At 37.3% G+C, this 15,720-nt stretch overlaps 2 protein-coding genes across 2 annotated transcripts in view; one reads left to right on the top strand and one right to left on the bottom strand.

Annotated features, from left to right (window-relative positions):
- LOC108669018 (paired box protein Pax-2-B) overlaps window positions 1–454 on the top strand; it is a 61,217-nt gene extending 60,763 nt beyond the window's left edge. The window contains exon 11 of the mRNA XM_047880746.1: window positions 390–454. The gene's annotated coding sequence lies outside the window, so the exon portion shown is untranslated. The remainder of the gene's footprint in view (window positions 1–389) is intronic.
- A 5,266-nt stretch (window positions 455–5,720) lies between these two features.
- LOC108669015 lies at window positions 5,721–12,724 on the bottom strand. The gene is made up of 5 exons (XM_018156300.2): window positions 12,596–12,724; window positions 9,723–9,973; window positions 9,276–9,419; window positions 8,345–8,573; window positions 5,721–6,420 (listed from the first exon to the last, which is right to left on the bottom strand). The coding sequence occupies exons 1-5, from the start codon at window positions 12,660–12,662 to the stop codon at window positions 6,095–6,097; spliced, it is 1,017 nt and encodes a 338-aa protein (XP_018011789.1). The 5' UTR covers window positions 12,663–12,724; the 3' UTR covers window positions 5,721–6,094.
- Between the last annotated feature and the right edge of the window lie 2,996 nt (window positions 12,725–15,720).

Below are 15,720 nucleotides of genomic sequence, written 5' to 3'. Positions count from 1 at the left end.
GTATTATTCCATTCAAAATTTACACAAAAAATTCAGACAGAGCATTAATTCATTCTAAATTTTGACAAATATCACGTTTCGCCACTTTTCGAGTGATTCGAAAACGATTAAAATAGTTTAAAGACATATGAAATTTCCTGTTCTAAGCCACGATTATCTGTATTTTTATTTCTATAGCATAACAATTATTATTTTGCTAGAACGCTTCTGTTAAATACGATTTCGAACTTCCTTGAATCGACATTTTCTCGCTTCTGATAAATTTTCATAGCTTCAAACAATCAATTTCCATTTGCGTGAAGTTTCAGTTACTTATAGGTTAATTCAATAACTTAATTCTCTAATTTGGTGTAACAAAACAAATGTTCACTAACCTTATTCTATTTCAGATATCGGTAGCTACGCCCGACAAGGTGGCGTCAACCACAGCAGCAGCAACAACAGCAACATGTCGACGTCTTGCAGCAGTCCTAACCAAGCGTTGGACTCGTCCTGCAACGCCAACCTCCTACAGTCTTCCGTGCATCAACTTAGAATAAATTGCCTCCAGAACCCTCATGCCGGCGGGACGTCCGACGCAAGATGAAACCTGCCATCTTCTTAGGACCACCGCCCTGTCATCTACTTAGGACTGTCTCCCTGTAATCTACTTAAAATTATCAACATGTCATCTACTTGGACTACCAGTACCAGCGCGATCTACTCACCTCCATGCTAGACTGAAGAAACGTGTTCGCTGAAATCAGATGTCAAGCTGTGATCCGTCACGTCCAATAAAATGACATCACGTGTTTCGCTTTAACTGTCCGTTTTCGATGTGGCCAACGGGATGGTTAAGTCGCACGCAGCCTTGCCAGTTTTGCTCCAAAAGCAGCCTACGCCTAAATAAAGTTCGTGGTATAGGTCGGCGGTAATTTATTTCCCTTCCGTTGACAAATTGATTGTATTGCTGATAATATTGAATCGTTAAGTTTATATGGGTGTTCTCAACATTAAAGAGAATGCAAATAAAAATCTAACTGCATTATTAACTACGACGGTACCATAACATTTGACGTCAGACAGGTATCAGTTGCGTTTTAAGCTCGCGAGATAACATGCAAAATGATTAGTTTGTTAACAGCCTAAGCAATTATGCGGAGCGTAATTCAGGCTGGTGCTAATGGAACCTTATACATAGCCTCACAAATGGCATGGATTTCTTTTGCATATATTTTCTCATTTGTTTCATTATATACATTTTCTAGTGAAACCATGCAATCATTCTATGCTGAGTTATTTTCTCTATCAATGCCAATTGAGGAAACTGCATAATAAACACCCAAATATCAAGAATCTAAGAGTATTGAGATTTATTTGTAATCTAAATACTCATCGACCTAACGCAGCCGATCGGCAATCACGAATTGTCAAATAAAATGCGACAGGGGCTATCAAATGTCAGGATCTTATCGTGTGAATACTAAGAGAAAACCTGCTCTAATTTTACACATCATCATGAAAATCCTGTGATTCGCGCTTTTTGTTGATTTAACTTAAGTTCATGCGACTGTCCAAGAAATGACGCTGTTCGGCAAATACCGAGCTCAAGATTCATCAGTATTTATGTATCGACTCTGCGACTATTTGACTGAGTCATGTGTTTTTATGTGTAATTTCGTCCGTATTGTACATGACAAGGGTATCTGGTTCATAGTGTAATATCTTTTGTATATTTGATTTAGCATATGATAGATTGACGTATGTATGCTTCGGATGATTTCATCAGTTGTTGTCTGCAATGTTTTCTTAGTGGTCGCCTTACTTAGCGAAACTTCAGCTAGTAACCAAAGACTTTAAATTATTGTTCAGGGTATTGACTTGAGCTCTACTTTATTATTCTCACCATCGACCCACCACTACACAATTACCCACCGTGTTCACCTCATTCATCTCTTAGAATGTCATAATACCACTACCACCAGAGACCAGGGCCTATACTTTCAAAAAAGTTAAGAGATCGTAAGTTCATCAGCCAATCATTGACGGCCTTCCAAGCAAAATCCACCAATCATAGACAAGAAAATAGAGCGTAATTACTTTCGTTAACTTAGCGAATTTTGAAAGTATGGCCCCAGGCATCTTCACCTTAGAACTCTTCTCGCTTACTCCAACTACTTCTTGCCGGAAACACTGGGCACTTCTGCGACCATTGGCAGAAGACACCGATTACAGTCCCTGATGAGGATGTGTCTGGTACTGCCTCAAATTAATGGTCGTGTACGGTAGACATCGAGTTGTTAGTGCGTACCTTTTAGGTCGCAGGAACTAGGATTTCGGCTCAGCGGATATACAACGAGATTCTTCCTACCTTTCTTCCCCGGGCATGAGGGGAGTTGGCAGGAAAGCCCCTCAGCCGCCAGCGGCCTCAGAGCCTCTCTTCCTCTTCATGGGGAGGAGAGAAGCTCCTGCCGACCGCCCATGTCCATTTCATAATTTAAAAATATATATCCTACTTTTTTCACCATCAAAACTACTTTCTCTTCTCATCTTTGAAAATGTAATTTCTTCACTCTCACCTTTAAAACTGCCCTCATTACTGTTTACATTAATTTTCCCCTAAACTTTCCCTAACGAATGTATGAACCGATTTGCCGCCAACGTCTCCATCCTTAGACATGGGCACTGCATTATTGCATTATTGCACTCCAACGCTCTTCACAATTTGTTAAACGCATTAGGTACAGTTATTCGATTGCTATCGAATATCCACCGATTAATATTTAAAATCGCCGCTCAATAGTTACCACCATTTTCCTCTTTATTTAAGTTAGAATTAACCAACACGGTTTGGCCCCTCTCTCTCAGTGACTCGATTCTCACGTACAGTAAGTTTTGGTGCAAATTTTTGCGTGTCTGTTGAGGCTTAGTCCACGGCACGAGCTTATCAATGCTATCTTTCCTTATATTAAATTGCGAGCTTTTCTCCAAGCCGTTTATTGAGTATATGAAGAGGCAGAAAAGAAAAGCAATAAGTTGTGTTTTGAATTAGCGGCGCCAAAGATGGACTCAATTAACGAGTAATACTCAACAATGAATTTCTTTGCTCCGTGTCCTCTTCGTGGATATAATGTTGTGAAGAACTAAGCCGATTTCTGTACGGTTTGGTATCTGAATTCAGTGGTTGTACTGAAAATTTTAAATTCTTCAAAACTATTTTTGGGACATTCCTGGTTGACCAGAAACTTTGGGATTCACAAGTTATCCATTACATTATTTAAGGTACTTTCGTGCATGGGGTTTCGATGTTTTGATTGAGACCATACGAACATCGAATGCACGCAATTGTTTTCATCACATTAATCGTCTTCAAATTTTTGCCGCCACATCGATTACTCTACATTACGTTTATTTTTGAGTATCAATTGCTGAGAATTTAAAGCCTTCTGTCAGCCCATGTAAATTTCGACCTATGTCTCGTTAATTTTGATCCCAGCAAACATTCGGAGAAAATGTTACGCGTATTCTCTGATGAAACTGTGAGCGAATTTAATTTTGTTTATTTATTATTTAGGATTTATTTCATGTCGTGTCTTATTTAGGAAATCAATCCATATTTTTTGTGAAGTGATTATGTCGTTTGTGAACGACCAACCTGTTCAAGATAATTCCACCCTCATCTCATCGTCAAGATCGCGATGGACAAAATGAAAGTTCAAGTTTAATAGTGCATCGAATCGTCAATTACGTCACGACGTGATAAAAAAATTCATCATTTTAGTATAGATTAAGAAAAATCAACTATTTTTGATCGCATCCAAGTTCACGGTTCATAGCACTTATTTATGATCATCTACAAGTTCGATCATGTTTCCATGAAAAATATTCATTTGTTATGTGTTTAGGTTCTGGTTATGATGATTTTTTGACTTACGATTAAGAAAGAGTTCGTAGTTGGACTTAACATCATTAAAAGATTCGCGATAATAGTAATTTTTAGGAATATTTGATTTTGTTTGAAATTTACCTGAAAAGATAATGACTGAGGCTTGTTCACTAGTTCGCTAGTGCTTTGTAACTTTGTATATAAATTAGAATAAGTGTAAATAGCGGGCTAGAGATCTGGTATTTTACTATTTAGAAACAAAAGGCATGAAATGAACGCTAATGTTCACCATATACAAGTTTGCGCTTCAGACATTCACCTCCAGTTCATGAAAGTCATTTTTTTTTCATGTCGTGTCGAAAAGTCAAGTTTTATTTGAGTTACAGAAAGAAAAAATTGCTTCATTATGCCTGAATGATTCATGTTGATAAACTTATGTTTGCGCTAATTTTGTCAACCCATTTCAATATTCTGCGTATTGCATTGAAGATGGCAAACGATGATCCCTCGACGTCTTTAGAACTTTATACATCCGATGGTATAAACCTTAATTCAAGTCCATTTGCATCTCTCTTGTTTCTCGACGCTCATTTTCTAATGGGCTTCATTTTTAGAACAATTTTGTGATGATTACTCCGTATTTTTAATGTATTTATTTCTCTTCTCATCTCGGCAATATTTTTGTATTTATTGTTTTGCGGTTGGCCTTGAATTTATTTAATGTCTTCACGGAAGATTCTCTTGACATCGTATCTTTGCAGCCTAGCCAGCTTGTGGTTCATCTCAATAAACCAAAAAATTATTACTTCTGCAGACAGTTACAGATGTATAAATATTATGTTTCATTTGAATTCTGGTAACTTTATAAGAAAAAAGTTTTTCAAGCAACTTCAACAAATCGCAGTCATGCAATCAGAATCACTGCATCTAGAATCTAGTATCATAATGATTATTCTCGTCATCGCAGTGAATATATAATTATCATTGTGATTATACTCATTGCAGTAATGATTATACTCACTATCGCAGTGATTATACTCACTGTCGCAGTGATTACATTCACTGTCGCAGTGATTATACTCACTGTCGCAGTGATTATACTCACTATCGTAATGATTATACTCACTATCGCAGTGATTATACTCACTATCGTAATGATTATACTCACTATCGTAATGATTATACTCGCTATCGCAATGATTATACTCACTATCGCAGTGATTAAACTCACTATCGCAGGGATTACATTCACTATCGCAGTGATTACATTCACTATCGCAGTGATTATACTCACTATCGCAGTGATTATACTCACTATCGCAGTGATTATACTCACTATCGCAATGATTATATCATTATCATAGTGATTATACTCACGAATACAGTTTCTGATTTGATCAATTTTCTTAAAGAAGTTGAGGCTGATGATGCGAGCGCCGAACGTTTTGTTGTTTAGTGATAGGGTCGAGACCAAGAGGCCCCTTTGTTGTGTTTTGTATCGTTTTAAGGTTGAATTTCTTCTTACTTTTGCTGTCTTTTGAACATGCTCTGCAAACAGCGGATCCTGTGAGCTACTCTGGATTAGTGCCGTAGCCAATCACTAATAATAAAGTGAAATGTTTATACTCATGAAATTGGATATGATTTCCCCTTGATGACTGCATTAGTTCTCGGGAAATTATTGAAGATCAACCCCGGAGATCTCGTTCTGAAAATAATAAACATCCACGGCATATACAGCCTTACATTTAACAATCTTTGAGAGAGAAACTTCTTATAAGCCACTTTATTAAAATGGTTAGAAGACAATCTGGCATCATTTAAAACGTAGCTCATGGAATTGACAACATTACTAGAAATTAAAATTTTATTCATTGAAGGTAAACTGAGAGCAGAAGAAGTTTTCAGACAAAAACTAAAACATTTATGTTCGTTTCTAACTACGGCTAAGACCCATCAACGTAAATGTTCTACCGCAAATGACGCATTAAACCCATTTCTAACATCTATATACCACACTTATAGATAAACGATACAACATTGATCATAATAAGCTTTTCTAAGGGAAACCCATTTCAACACTGTTTCGTAGCTATCAGGATAATTTTTTATTTTTTATTACAATGCTTTGTTCAATTTGAGGTGAGATACTTTTATTAAAGGTGGCGACTCAAGTGCTACTGGCTTCAGTCATCAGTACAGAGGAACGTCCGGCGCGTCTTCGAAATCTTATTGGCCGAACTCTTCACCCTCCGCCTGATCGTGCTCTTCACCCTCCGGCTCACTGAGCTCTCTACCCTCCGCCTCACCGTGCTCTTCACCCTCCGTCTCATCGTGCTCTTCACCCTCCGCCTCACCAAGCTCTTCACCCTCCGGCTCACGGAGCTCTTCACCCTCCGCCTCACCGTGCTCTTCACCCTCCGCCTCACCGTGCTCTACACCCTCCGCCTCACGGAGCTCTTCACCCTCCGCCTCACGGAGCTCAGACGCGAGGCATAGCGCTGCTTCAACGTCACACTCGCAGACGCGGTTCACGCAGGTCGCCTCCGACCGAACTATTACAAGTGATTCAAACATCAATAAATCCGCCAATAAATGATATTTTTGCAGCTCAATACCTGCTATTTTATGCAGAAATATTATCGCAGCAAATATAATTTTTAGAATACACTTGTCGCCCCAAGAAACCCTCATCACAAAAGTACAGTAATTCATCAAGTACTTATATTTGATTCTTCACACACAAAAGTCGAATTAATAAGCAATCCAAACCTTCAATAGTTGATAGCGATTGGTGCTTGATGCTTTTTCGTTCCTTATAACTGGTGAAGACTCTCACAACCAATTACAACCAACATCCTGGATAATTGGTGATACAAATTTTGCTTGGAGAGAACGTGAACATAAACCCATAGAATAATGAGTAAATAACTAATAATCGCGTTTTAACTCACCGCAATGCTAACGTGAACCTTAATTAATACTGAAATGAACAACAAAATAACGTTTTAACTCACCGCAATGCTAGTGTGAACCTTAATTCATACTGAAATGAACAACAAAATAACGTTTTAACTCACTGCAATGCTAACGTGAACTTTGATTCATACTGAAATGAACAACAAAATAACGTTTTAACTCACCGCAATGCTAACGTGAACTTTGATTCATACTGATTGCCGGCAAGATTTATTATAAATTGGAAATAAATGTTCTGCCCGTACAAGAAACATTAATGTATAGTCTTAGCCCGAGTGCCGGCAAGATTTATTATAAATTGGAAATAAATGTTCTGCCCGTACAAGAAACATTAATGTATAGTCTTAGCCCGAATGCCGGCAGGATTTATTATAAATTGGAAATAAATATTCTGCCCGCACAAGAAACATTAATGTATAGTCTTAGCCCGAGTGCCGGCAAGATTTATTATAAATTGGAAATAAATGTTTTGCCCGCACAAGAAACATTAATGTAGAGTCTTAGCCCGAGTGCCGGCAAGATTTATCATAAATTGAAAATAAATGTTCTGCCCGCACAAGAAACATTAATGTAGAGTCTTAGCCCGAGTGCCGGCAAGATTTATCATAAATTGGAAANGTGTATAAGAGACAGGTCTTAGCCCGAATGCCGGCAAGATTTATCATAAATTGGAAATAAATGTTTTGTCCGCACAAGAAACATTAATGTATAGTCTTAGCCTGACTGCCGGTAAGTTTTATCATAAATTAGTAATAAATGTTTTGCCCGCACAAGAAACAATGTATAGAGTCTTAGCCTGAATGCCGGCAAGTTTGATCATAAATTGGGAAGAAATGTTCTGCGCGCACAAGAAACATTAATGTGGAGTCATAACAAAAAATCATGGCAAGTTAAGAGTTATGTTAATCAAAGCCAAATGGAAACCAAAATAATACAAGCAAATTGAAAGGCAAAATCATTCAAATAATTTGAAAAGTATGATAATCCATTAATTTCGAGTGTTTAAGATTGTCCAAGCTAATTCACTTACCACAAAGAAATTGAAGCGGTACAAAAATCTCTAGTGGAAATAGCCTGTATGTAAAGTACGCAACTGAAATCTCTGTTATTCGTGAACTTTTGGAAGATGTAGTGATGAAAATGTGCTATACCTAATAACCGCAAAAAATATAACACAAAATGTGTTATGCCTAATGGCCATAGCAAAACAGCTAATATTTATATAGCATAGTAATAAATAAGTCAATAATGCTACTAGGTGCAATAAAACAATAGCATGGCACCATAGACCATAAGCCCCACCAGTTGCCGTAGTATATGCAGGATGAAGGGGCGGCCCCTTCATCCTGCAGAAGTTATACTTAATAACCATAAACAGACAGCTAATTATAGTAATAAATTAGTCAATAATGCTACTAGGTGCAATAAAACAATAGCGTGGCACCATAGAATAGCAATAAGCCACACCATATAAACTATGTGAATAATAATGTGGCTTGCTTATGAGCCATAGAATAGCAATAAGCCACGCCATATTAGCCTTATGAATAATAATATGGCTTGCTAATAAGCCATAGAATAGCAATAAGCCCCACCAGTTGCCGTAGTATATGCAGGAGGTAGGGGCCGTCCCGGCGTAGAAGGTGAGCTCGGTCCCGTACTTGCCGAGGCTGGGCGAGAAGCGGCGACGGAACAGCGGCGTGGCGAGACGGAGGCCGTCGGATGAGGTCTGCGGGGAGGGGGTTGTTGTGATTAATACTGTAAACAAACTGGTCTCTTATATATAAATACATATGCACGCGTTGTATTTCGTTTTGTAAATATGCATTGAAACATATTGCCCGGGGGAGGGAGGTTTTACGCTACCTACGGACGGTTAACAAGCAGCATGGTCTATGAAAACGTCGTTGACTTTCGCTTGTCTTCACTGATCATTTGGACTGATCGAGAGAACCCAAACTCGTCTCTGTCTACTACGCCTCAAACACCTCTTAATTGTGCTTTGACAATAATATTGTTGCCATTAACTCCATTGATAATGACGCCTTTAGCAATAATGACGACGTCAGCAGCGATATTGCCAATAATGCTTTTGACAATGTTTATAATAACCCCATTGACACAGCAACCTTAAATTATTAATCCCATAAATTATTATTATTATTATTATTATTATTATTATTATTATTATTATTATTATTATTATGTATTATAATAAATTATATTATTAAATTATTAATCCAATATCCAATATCTACGTCGACATCAGCCGATAATAAAGTTATGAAAGTAAGGATATTGAATTTAAAACTGTGGACTTGACTCGCCTGTAATTATAATATTTTCATCCCTGTTGACTAATTATGCTGAACATTAACGCTATTCTCTGAATCTTCTTCGTGCATTCTATCCTGCATTAATTAAAGCTAACCTCGCTGAGCGTGTGGTAGACGTCAGTCAAGTTGCTCAGTTCAGCGAGGATGTCAGTCAAGTGGTCTCTGCTGACTTGCTGCTGCCACTGAGCGCTGACTGGCCCAGCGGCCGTCAGCGGAATCAGCGTGCCTCTGAGCTCATCCTGAGATATCGGGAATAATGATAGCGATCAGTTAAAATCATCAAAATTATAAACAATATTAGAGGGTAAGAAATAAAAAAGTTAGATAATAGCATGGGGTATCTGCCCTGAAATCAAATAAAGAATAAACAATTTAAATTGCATAGAACTTTATCAAAGAATTTGTTCTAAAATTTGCGGCTATCATGCAACATCGCACCCTGGTGTGTTACTAGTAAATTGAATGTTACTAGTAAATTGTTACGTCGCACCACTTAGTGTGTTACTAGTAAATTGAAACAATAATTTAAAACTTTCATTTACTTTAATTTTAAAATCTTCCAAGTCAGGCCACTCGAGTCTATCTTTATCCTTGATGACGTTGGCAAGCCGGTTGTCCACGAGCAGCTCTCCACTGCTGGCCACGGAGGACAGGAGGCTCGACTTGTCCGCCTCAGAGGCCTTCTTTCTCTTCAAGGCGTCCTCCTGCTTACGCAGGATGGCCTTCTCTGGGTTGAAAAATTTCGGCCATCCGAGGTTCACCTTGTCCTCCGTGAGCTGTTCACCTGCAGTACCTGCGTGAAAATCATGGGTGTGTTATTGGTGGCTGATAGGTGGCTGATAGAGGACCATCATACCAACGTCATGCGTCACCACAAACCCGCCGATGTTATGTCAATTAATCATTGTTGTCTACGGATATGTTAACCGTTGCCAATACTGCTATCCAATAAACGCGTAACGAAGTAGAGGAAGGGATAAACTGTAAGCATGCGTCTCCTGAAGCATTATTAGCTGCTGAAGAACACTATAACATTACATGAGTTATACTCCAACGAACAAATTTATTTCAGAATTGACAAAAAAAAAAAACAGGCAAATTAAGCAACGCTGCAGCCAACCTGTTACAAGACTCCAAGTAACCAAACTTACATGACTAATGAGTCTTGTAACACAAGACTAAGTTATCACAAGTGTTACAAGGCTCATGATTTATGTGGTTGCTGCAGCAACCACATACATAAAGGCACGTTTGTTTACAAATTATAAATATTGAAAACGTTACGTTGGGCCACATTTTACATAACGCTGCAATAGACATGTTACAATTCACTTCGTTAGGTTGAAAATTACATAACACCGAAATAAATTTGTTACAAAATATTACGTAAAGTTGCAAATTATTTAACGCTGTTATTTTCGTGAAACTAACTATAACGTTATGGCTCAATATATGTAACGCTGCGGACGCTGCAGTTGTGTCACAAAATCGTACATTATGCCTTGAATTATAAAACGCTGCAGTTGGCGTGGTGCAAAATACAACGTTATGCGTGGTAGTTTGGTGCAATTTTTTAATGTTACACTTATGCAACGCGGTGCAATTGTTTAATGTTACACTTGTTGGCGTGGTGCAAAATACAACGTTATGTATCAAATTATTTAATGTTACACTTAGGCAACGTGGTGCAAATATTTAATGTTACACTCGTTGGCGTGGTGCAAAATACAACGTTATGTATCAAATCATTTAATGTTACACTTATAACGCAGAGGTAGCCTTCCTCGCAAGCTGCCGTTAGCAAGACTTTCGCTCGTCTCGCATATGTCGCTCTAGCGCAGCCCTCACAGCTGTCGCCGCTACTGGCATGAAAGTCCAGTTTGGCAGTCATCTCATTTCCATTTCGTTTTAGCTATGCCATTTGAAAGCATAATGGTCTCGATCCCAATATTTCATGCATGGATAAGAACAATTCATCGTCTCGTTTCATTTCTTAAAAAAAAAAATAAAACTCGCTTTTTCTTTTAACCAGTGTTTGACTGCACATCAAGAATAGAAGAATAGAATAGAAGTGTCGACACTGAAGAAATAGGGCCATGGCCTATTTGTACCCATGCATACAGTACGATTATAACGATGTAAAATTATGCAGTCGTCTGCCAAGGAAATTATACTGCGGTTTCAGCATGTGTCCAAATTCGGGGTAAATTGGTGAACTCAAATTGTCGTTAAACTACGATGCTCGCGATGAGTATCATAAAAGCGATGAGTTGTTCCCATTATGTGCAAATCAAATATAGTAGTATCAGGGTATCAAATATTCAGGCATTTAATCATTTTGTATTTGCTTATTTGTAAGCATTCCTAAACCCATGCAGGACTGCATTTTAATCTTGGACAGTAGAATTGGCCCATGTTTTGTAGAAAATTGCATTTGTCGATGGAATATCAGATTTGGTAAAACGAACTAATTTCATTTAATTTCAATGATTTAATTTCATTGCAGCATCGTTGCAGCATTGTGATACCAAACAATATGATAGTAAAAACTCAAAATATTGAAATTAATATTCATGGCGGATCAAATACATCTTGCATGCTACTTATAGGACATGGGAACTCCGCGACCCACAGATGCAACAGGTGCTGGATGGTTGGACAATGACTTCTCCTCTCTAAAAAGAAAGTTCAGTGAAAGCTCGAAGAGAACTATTGCCTAAAATATTCATTTGACCTTTGCTGTCTAAATTTCAAGTATTACTAATAAAAGTGATATATTTATAATAGCGTAGAGCAGAAACAATTCTTCGGAATTTCTCTAGTTTCGTTATAAGAAACCCGATGATATATCTATAGATAAGATCTATCATGAATTGAGAATAACATTCATATATATCATAAGTCATTAATGGTTAAATGGGCTCTCTGCATTCTGATGACCTAACATTGTAGGCTTGAAATTATTAATTTCAAGTAATCACTACAGCAACCACTTTAAGCGAAACCTAATGTTGGTGCTCAGGCGTGGGGGGAAGGGTGCTGATGCCTATTTCAGCATCTGATGACGATTAGCAATAAAGTACTGTTATACGGGCGTGCATTTCTTAACTTGTGTTGTTAATAACGGCCAAGCTTTAACAAAAGACGTTATTACAGGTCGAAGAATTGTGTATTGGTGTTTTGCTAGACAGGTAAAAATTTTCCTGAAATTGGTTACATTGTATACGTAATCATTTGGCCGGCTCGTGCACATATGCTGAAGTAGGACAAATTCATGGTGGAACCGAGTGAAGAGTTTGACAAAATAGTTAGGAAAAACTCCTTTTGTAACGACAGCTTATGTCTTATTGTCTTATAATAAAGTTCTTTGTGTATTGTGCTGCACTTTATATATCTACCGTACGTAAACACTCACCGTGAGGAAGAGTGAAGCTCGCAGTGAGCATCAACAAGAGCAGTCCAACATCCATTTTCCCCGGCATCAACGTTATATTGATTGCTTGATTGATTTTTATTCACAAAGGAGCTCTAGTTACAACTCAAAGGAAAAAAAGAAAAACATTTATAAAATAATAGAGACATCCAAGTGAATGCTCATAAGCAGATACGCTTCGCAGGCAACAGAGGTGATTTAAAACTCTATTCCAATGATAAGTCAAAGAAGTTAAGAGCAACAGAAAGTTTCTAAATTAAACACATACAAGGAATATACATACATCTAACTATATATATAACTATATCAATAAATTTGGTTTAAACCGAATACCAATAATATATCAAAAATACCCTAATTTATTCACTACAAACGTTTCAGGAAAGCAAAACTTCGATTTTTCTCTGCAAGTCACATTTAATAATGGAAGAGAATAATTTTGTTATTATAAATTTTTTTACAGTAGTACAGGTAGTAGTACATTTGTCACAGCTCGTCATATTTATATAGTTTTAGAAATTCTTGTGTTGTGGCGGAAGTCGGCCTTATGACAGATTTAATGGAAAATATTGCATTATGTGTTATTTACGATTGTTTTGTAGTGTTTAGTTCATTGAAATATGTCGTTAAATCGATCTACACATTTTTGTAACCTTGTAACTCGCGTAAACATCCCGCCGAAATTCAAAGTTTCAACATTGTTTGTTCACAATAAAACTTTTGCACATTGATCACTTTCGTGTAAAAAAAAACATTCTGCCTAAAGTAAATACCATGAATTGTTGGATAAATAAATGATAAACGTAGGTGCTCTATATGAACAATGCAGTGGTCTCACTGCCTCCTGCTCAGCTGTTCCTTGCTAACTGAACACCGTCTCGCACACGCACTGAGTCTGACTGGCGACTGCTGCAACTGAGCATATGCAGGCATTAAATGTAAGAACGCATGGTAAGAACTTTCCGCTGCCCGTTCATTATTCTCGCGTTGAGAGTGTCAGTTCATTATTCTCGGACATTTATGAAACACTATGACATTATTCATAGACAGAGTTTATAGCAAAGATATGTGTCAGTTCATTATTCTCGTAGGAATTAATCTCTCTCAATGGTTAATATCTCAATAATTGACATGTTAATAATTAATGTTGATATCTTTACGAAGGAATTAATCTCTCTCAATGGTTAATATCTCAATAATTGACATGTTAATAATTAATGTTGATATCTTTACGATTGACAGAGGATGCCACCATTCAGTAATGAATTTTATAGTACTTTATAGCGTGAAAAGTCGAAGCTGTTCGGTAGTATCGACATATAGCGTACACCTTAAATATTGTAGCACACCTAACCATTAAGGTTCGTGATTCAATATATTGTTTGATAAATTTTAACGCAGCAATATCAGACAATTTAGTCAGCAAGAACGTTCTGACATGCTGTACTTTACCCTATAATCATCCTTCATACCACAGGATGGAAAAAATTATTTGGAATTCGTGACAATGAACGACTACAGGACCTCGGTTTCCTATTATTTTGGCCCAGAATTGATCCCGAATGTTTTTTTTTATTAAAACTGGCCACCCAATCGATTCTGGATCAAACAAAACCACACGCTAAATTCAAGGATATTGGTTTTCAACACCACTTCCTACGTGTTTACTGTTTGAGAGCTACCTATGTTTATTCGTTGTAAGACTAAGACTTGGAAACGTCTCGGTATGATGTACATTGAAAGAGATATTCCTTGCCAAAGCAGATTGTACTCACTTTGGGCGTACAAATTACTGGTGGAATCGCTACGTATGTAACTTGATTATTCTCTCAATAACTTATGTACTGAAATTTTACTGCTAGGTTCGCAATAACAGCTTCACTAGTAGCTTTATCATTCAACACATACAGTGGGGGGAAATAAATATTCGTACACTTGAAAAATCGTATTTTAATGTATGTAAGTACACAAACTTAACAGGAAAAGTGATTTAAATTATGTATAGAGACGCATAGTATTCAAAAATACTATCAAAAGAAATTAAATCTCAATGCAACAAAAAATAATGCAACATGTTCTTTGCATTGTTTTTTGTTGCATTGAGATTTAATTTCTTTTGATAGTATTTTTGAATACTATGCGTCTCTATACATAATTTAAATCACTTTTCCTGTTTAAGTTTGTGTACTTACATACATTAAAATACGATTTTTCAAGTGTACGAATATTTATTTCCCCCACTGTATATTCAAATGCCTATTAGCGAACTAATTAGAAAGTCTGTTCACATTATTGTGCTCTGTGGCTTCAACCATTCTGTCTCGTCTCAAGAAAACTTCTAGAATTATTACAACTACCTAGTGACGATAGTTATACGTCAGATGATACTAACGCCAATTTGTGAGTCTTTTAATTCTTTAGGTAGTTTCGTTTTTCTTTTAAACGCAATCTTAGTAATACTGTGTAGCTAATAACTGATACTATTCCGAAAGGATCTGTGTGAAATTTAGAATAAAAATTATTATTAGCAATATGCCGATATATGAACCGTCACAAATCATTACATACTGTAGCTTCGTTTTCGAAACACATCGACACTTTTTGGCCAAATTTTTGGGAGGAATTCACGTAGCACATATACCTGAAAACGAAGCGGACAAATATAATTCTGACAACGCTCGCAGGAGTATATTGTGAAGAAAAAGCTTAGAATAGAATGGAAATAGAATAGAAGTGTCAGCACTGAAGAAATAGGCACATGGCCTGTTGCCGATTCTTGAATTTTTCGTGACTTGATTCACAAGAGGTTCGGTCTTTGGAACCCGATCTTGCCATAACTGACGATTGATTGAGATAGCTGCTGGACTTATTGCCTGGTCCGTAATTTGCTAGGTATTTTACGACTGAACATATGCTCCTGCAATCCTGCATAGCTTCGTCTAGTCTGTTCTTGAAGTCGTTCATACTTGGAGCGCCAACTATGTCTTCGGGGAGGCTGTTCCACATGTCGGTGATTCGAAGCGAGAAGAAATGTTGGCGCGTGGAGAAGTTGCAGCGCAGTTTTTTTAAATTATAGCCGTGGCCCCTGGTGTTGGTTCTTGTTTCAT

Source organism: Hyalella azteca, unplaced genomic scaffold (genome assembly GCF_000764305.2).
Source record: "Hyalella azteca isolate HAZT.00-mixed unplaced genomic scaffold, Hazt_2.0.2 contig6127, whole genome shotgun sequence".
Taxonomy (NCBI): Eukaryota; Metazoa; Arthropoda; class Malacostraca; order Amphipoda; family Hyalellidae; genus Hyalella; species Hyalella azteca.
The sequence above is the reverse complement of the archived record's forward strand: the minus strand, read 5'-3'. Positions and strand labels throughout refer to the sequence as shown.

Bases quoted from the DNA above. Each gene is read 5' to 3' on its own strand.
- LOC108669015 (XM_018156300.2), bottom strand. From the start codon at position 12,662: ATGCCGGGGAAAATGGATGTTGGACTGCTCTTGTTGATGCTCACTGCG. The intron at 9,974-12,595 runs GTGAGTGTTTAC...ATTTTCACGCAG, and splicing joins GAGCTTCACTCTTCCTCACG to GTACTGCAGGTGAACAGCTC. The intron at 8,574-9,275 runs GTTAGCTTTAAT...CCCTCCCCGCAG, and splicing joins TCTACCACACGCTCAGCGAG to ACCTCATCCGACGGCCTCCG.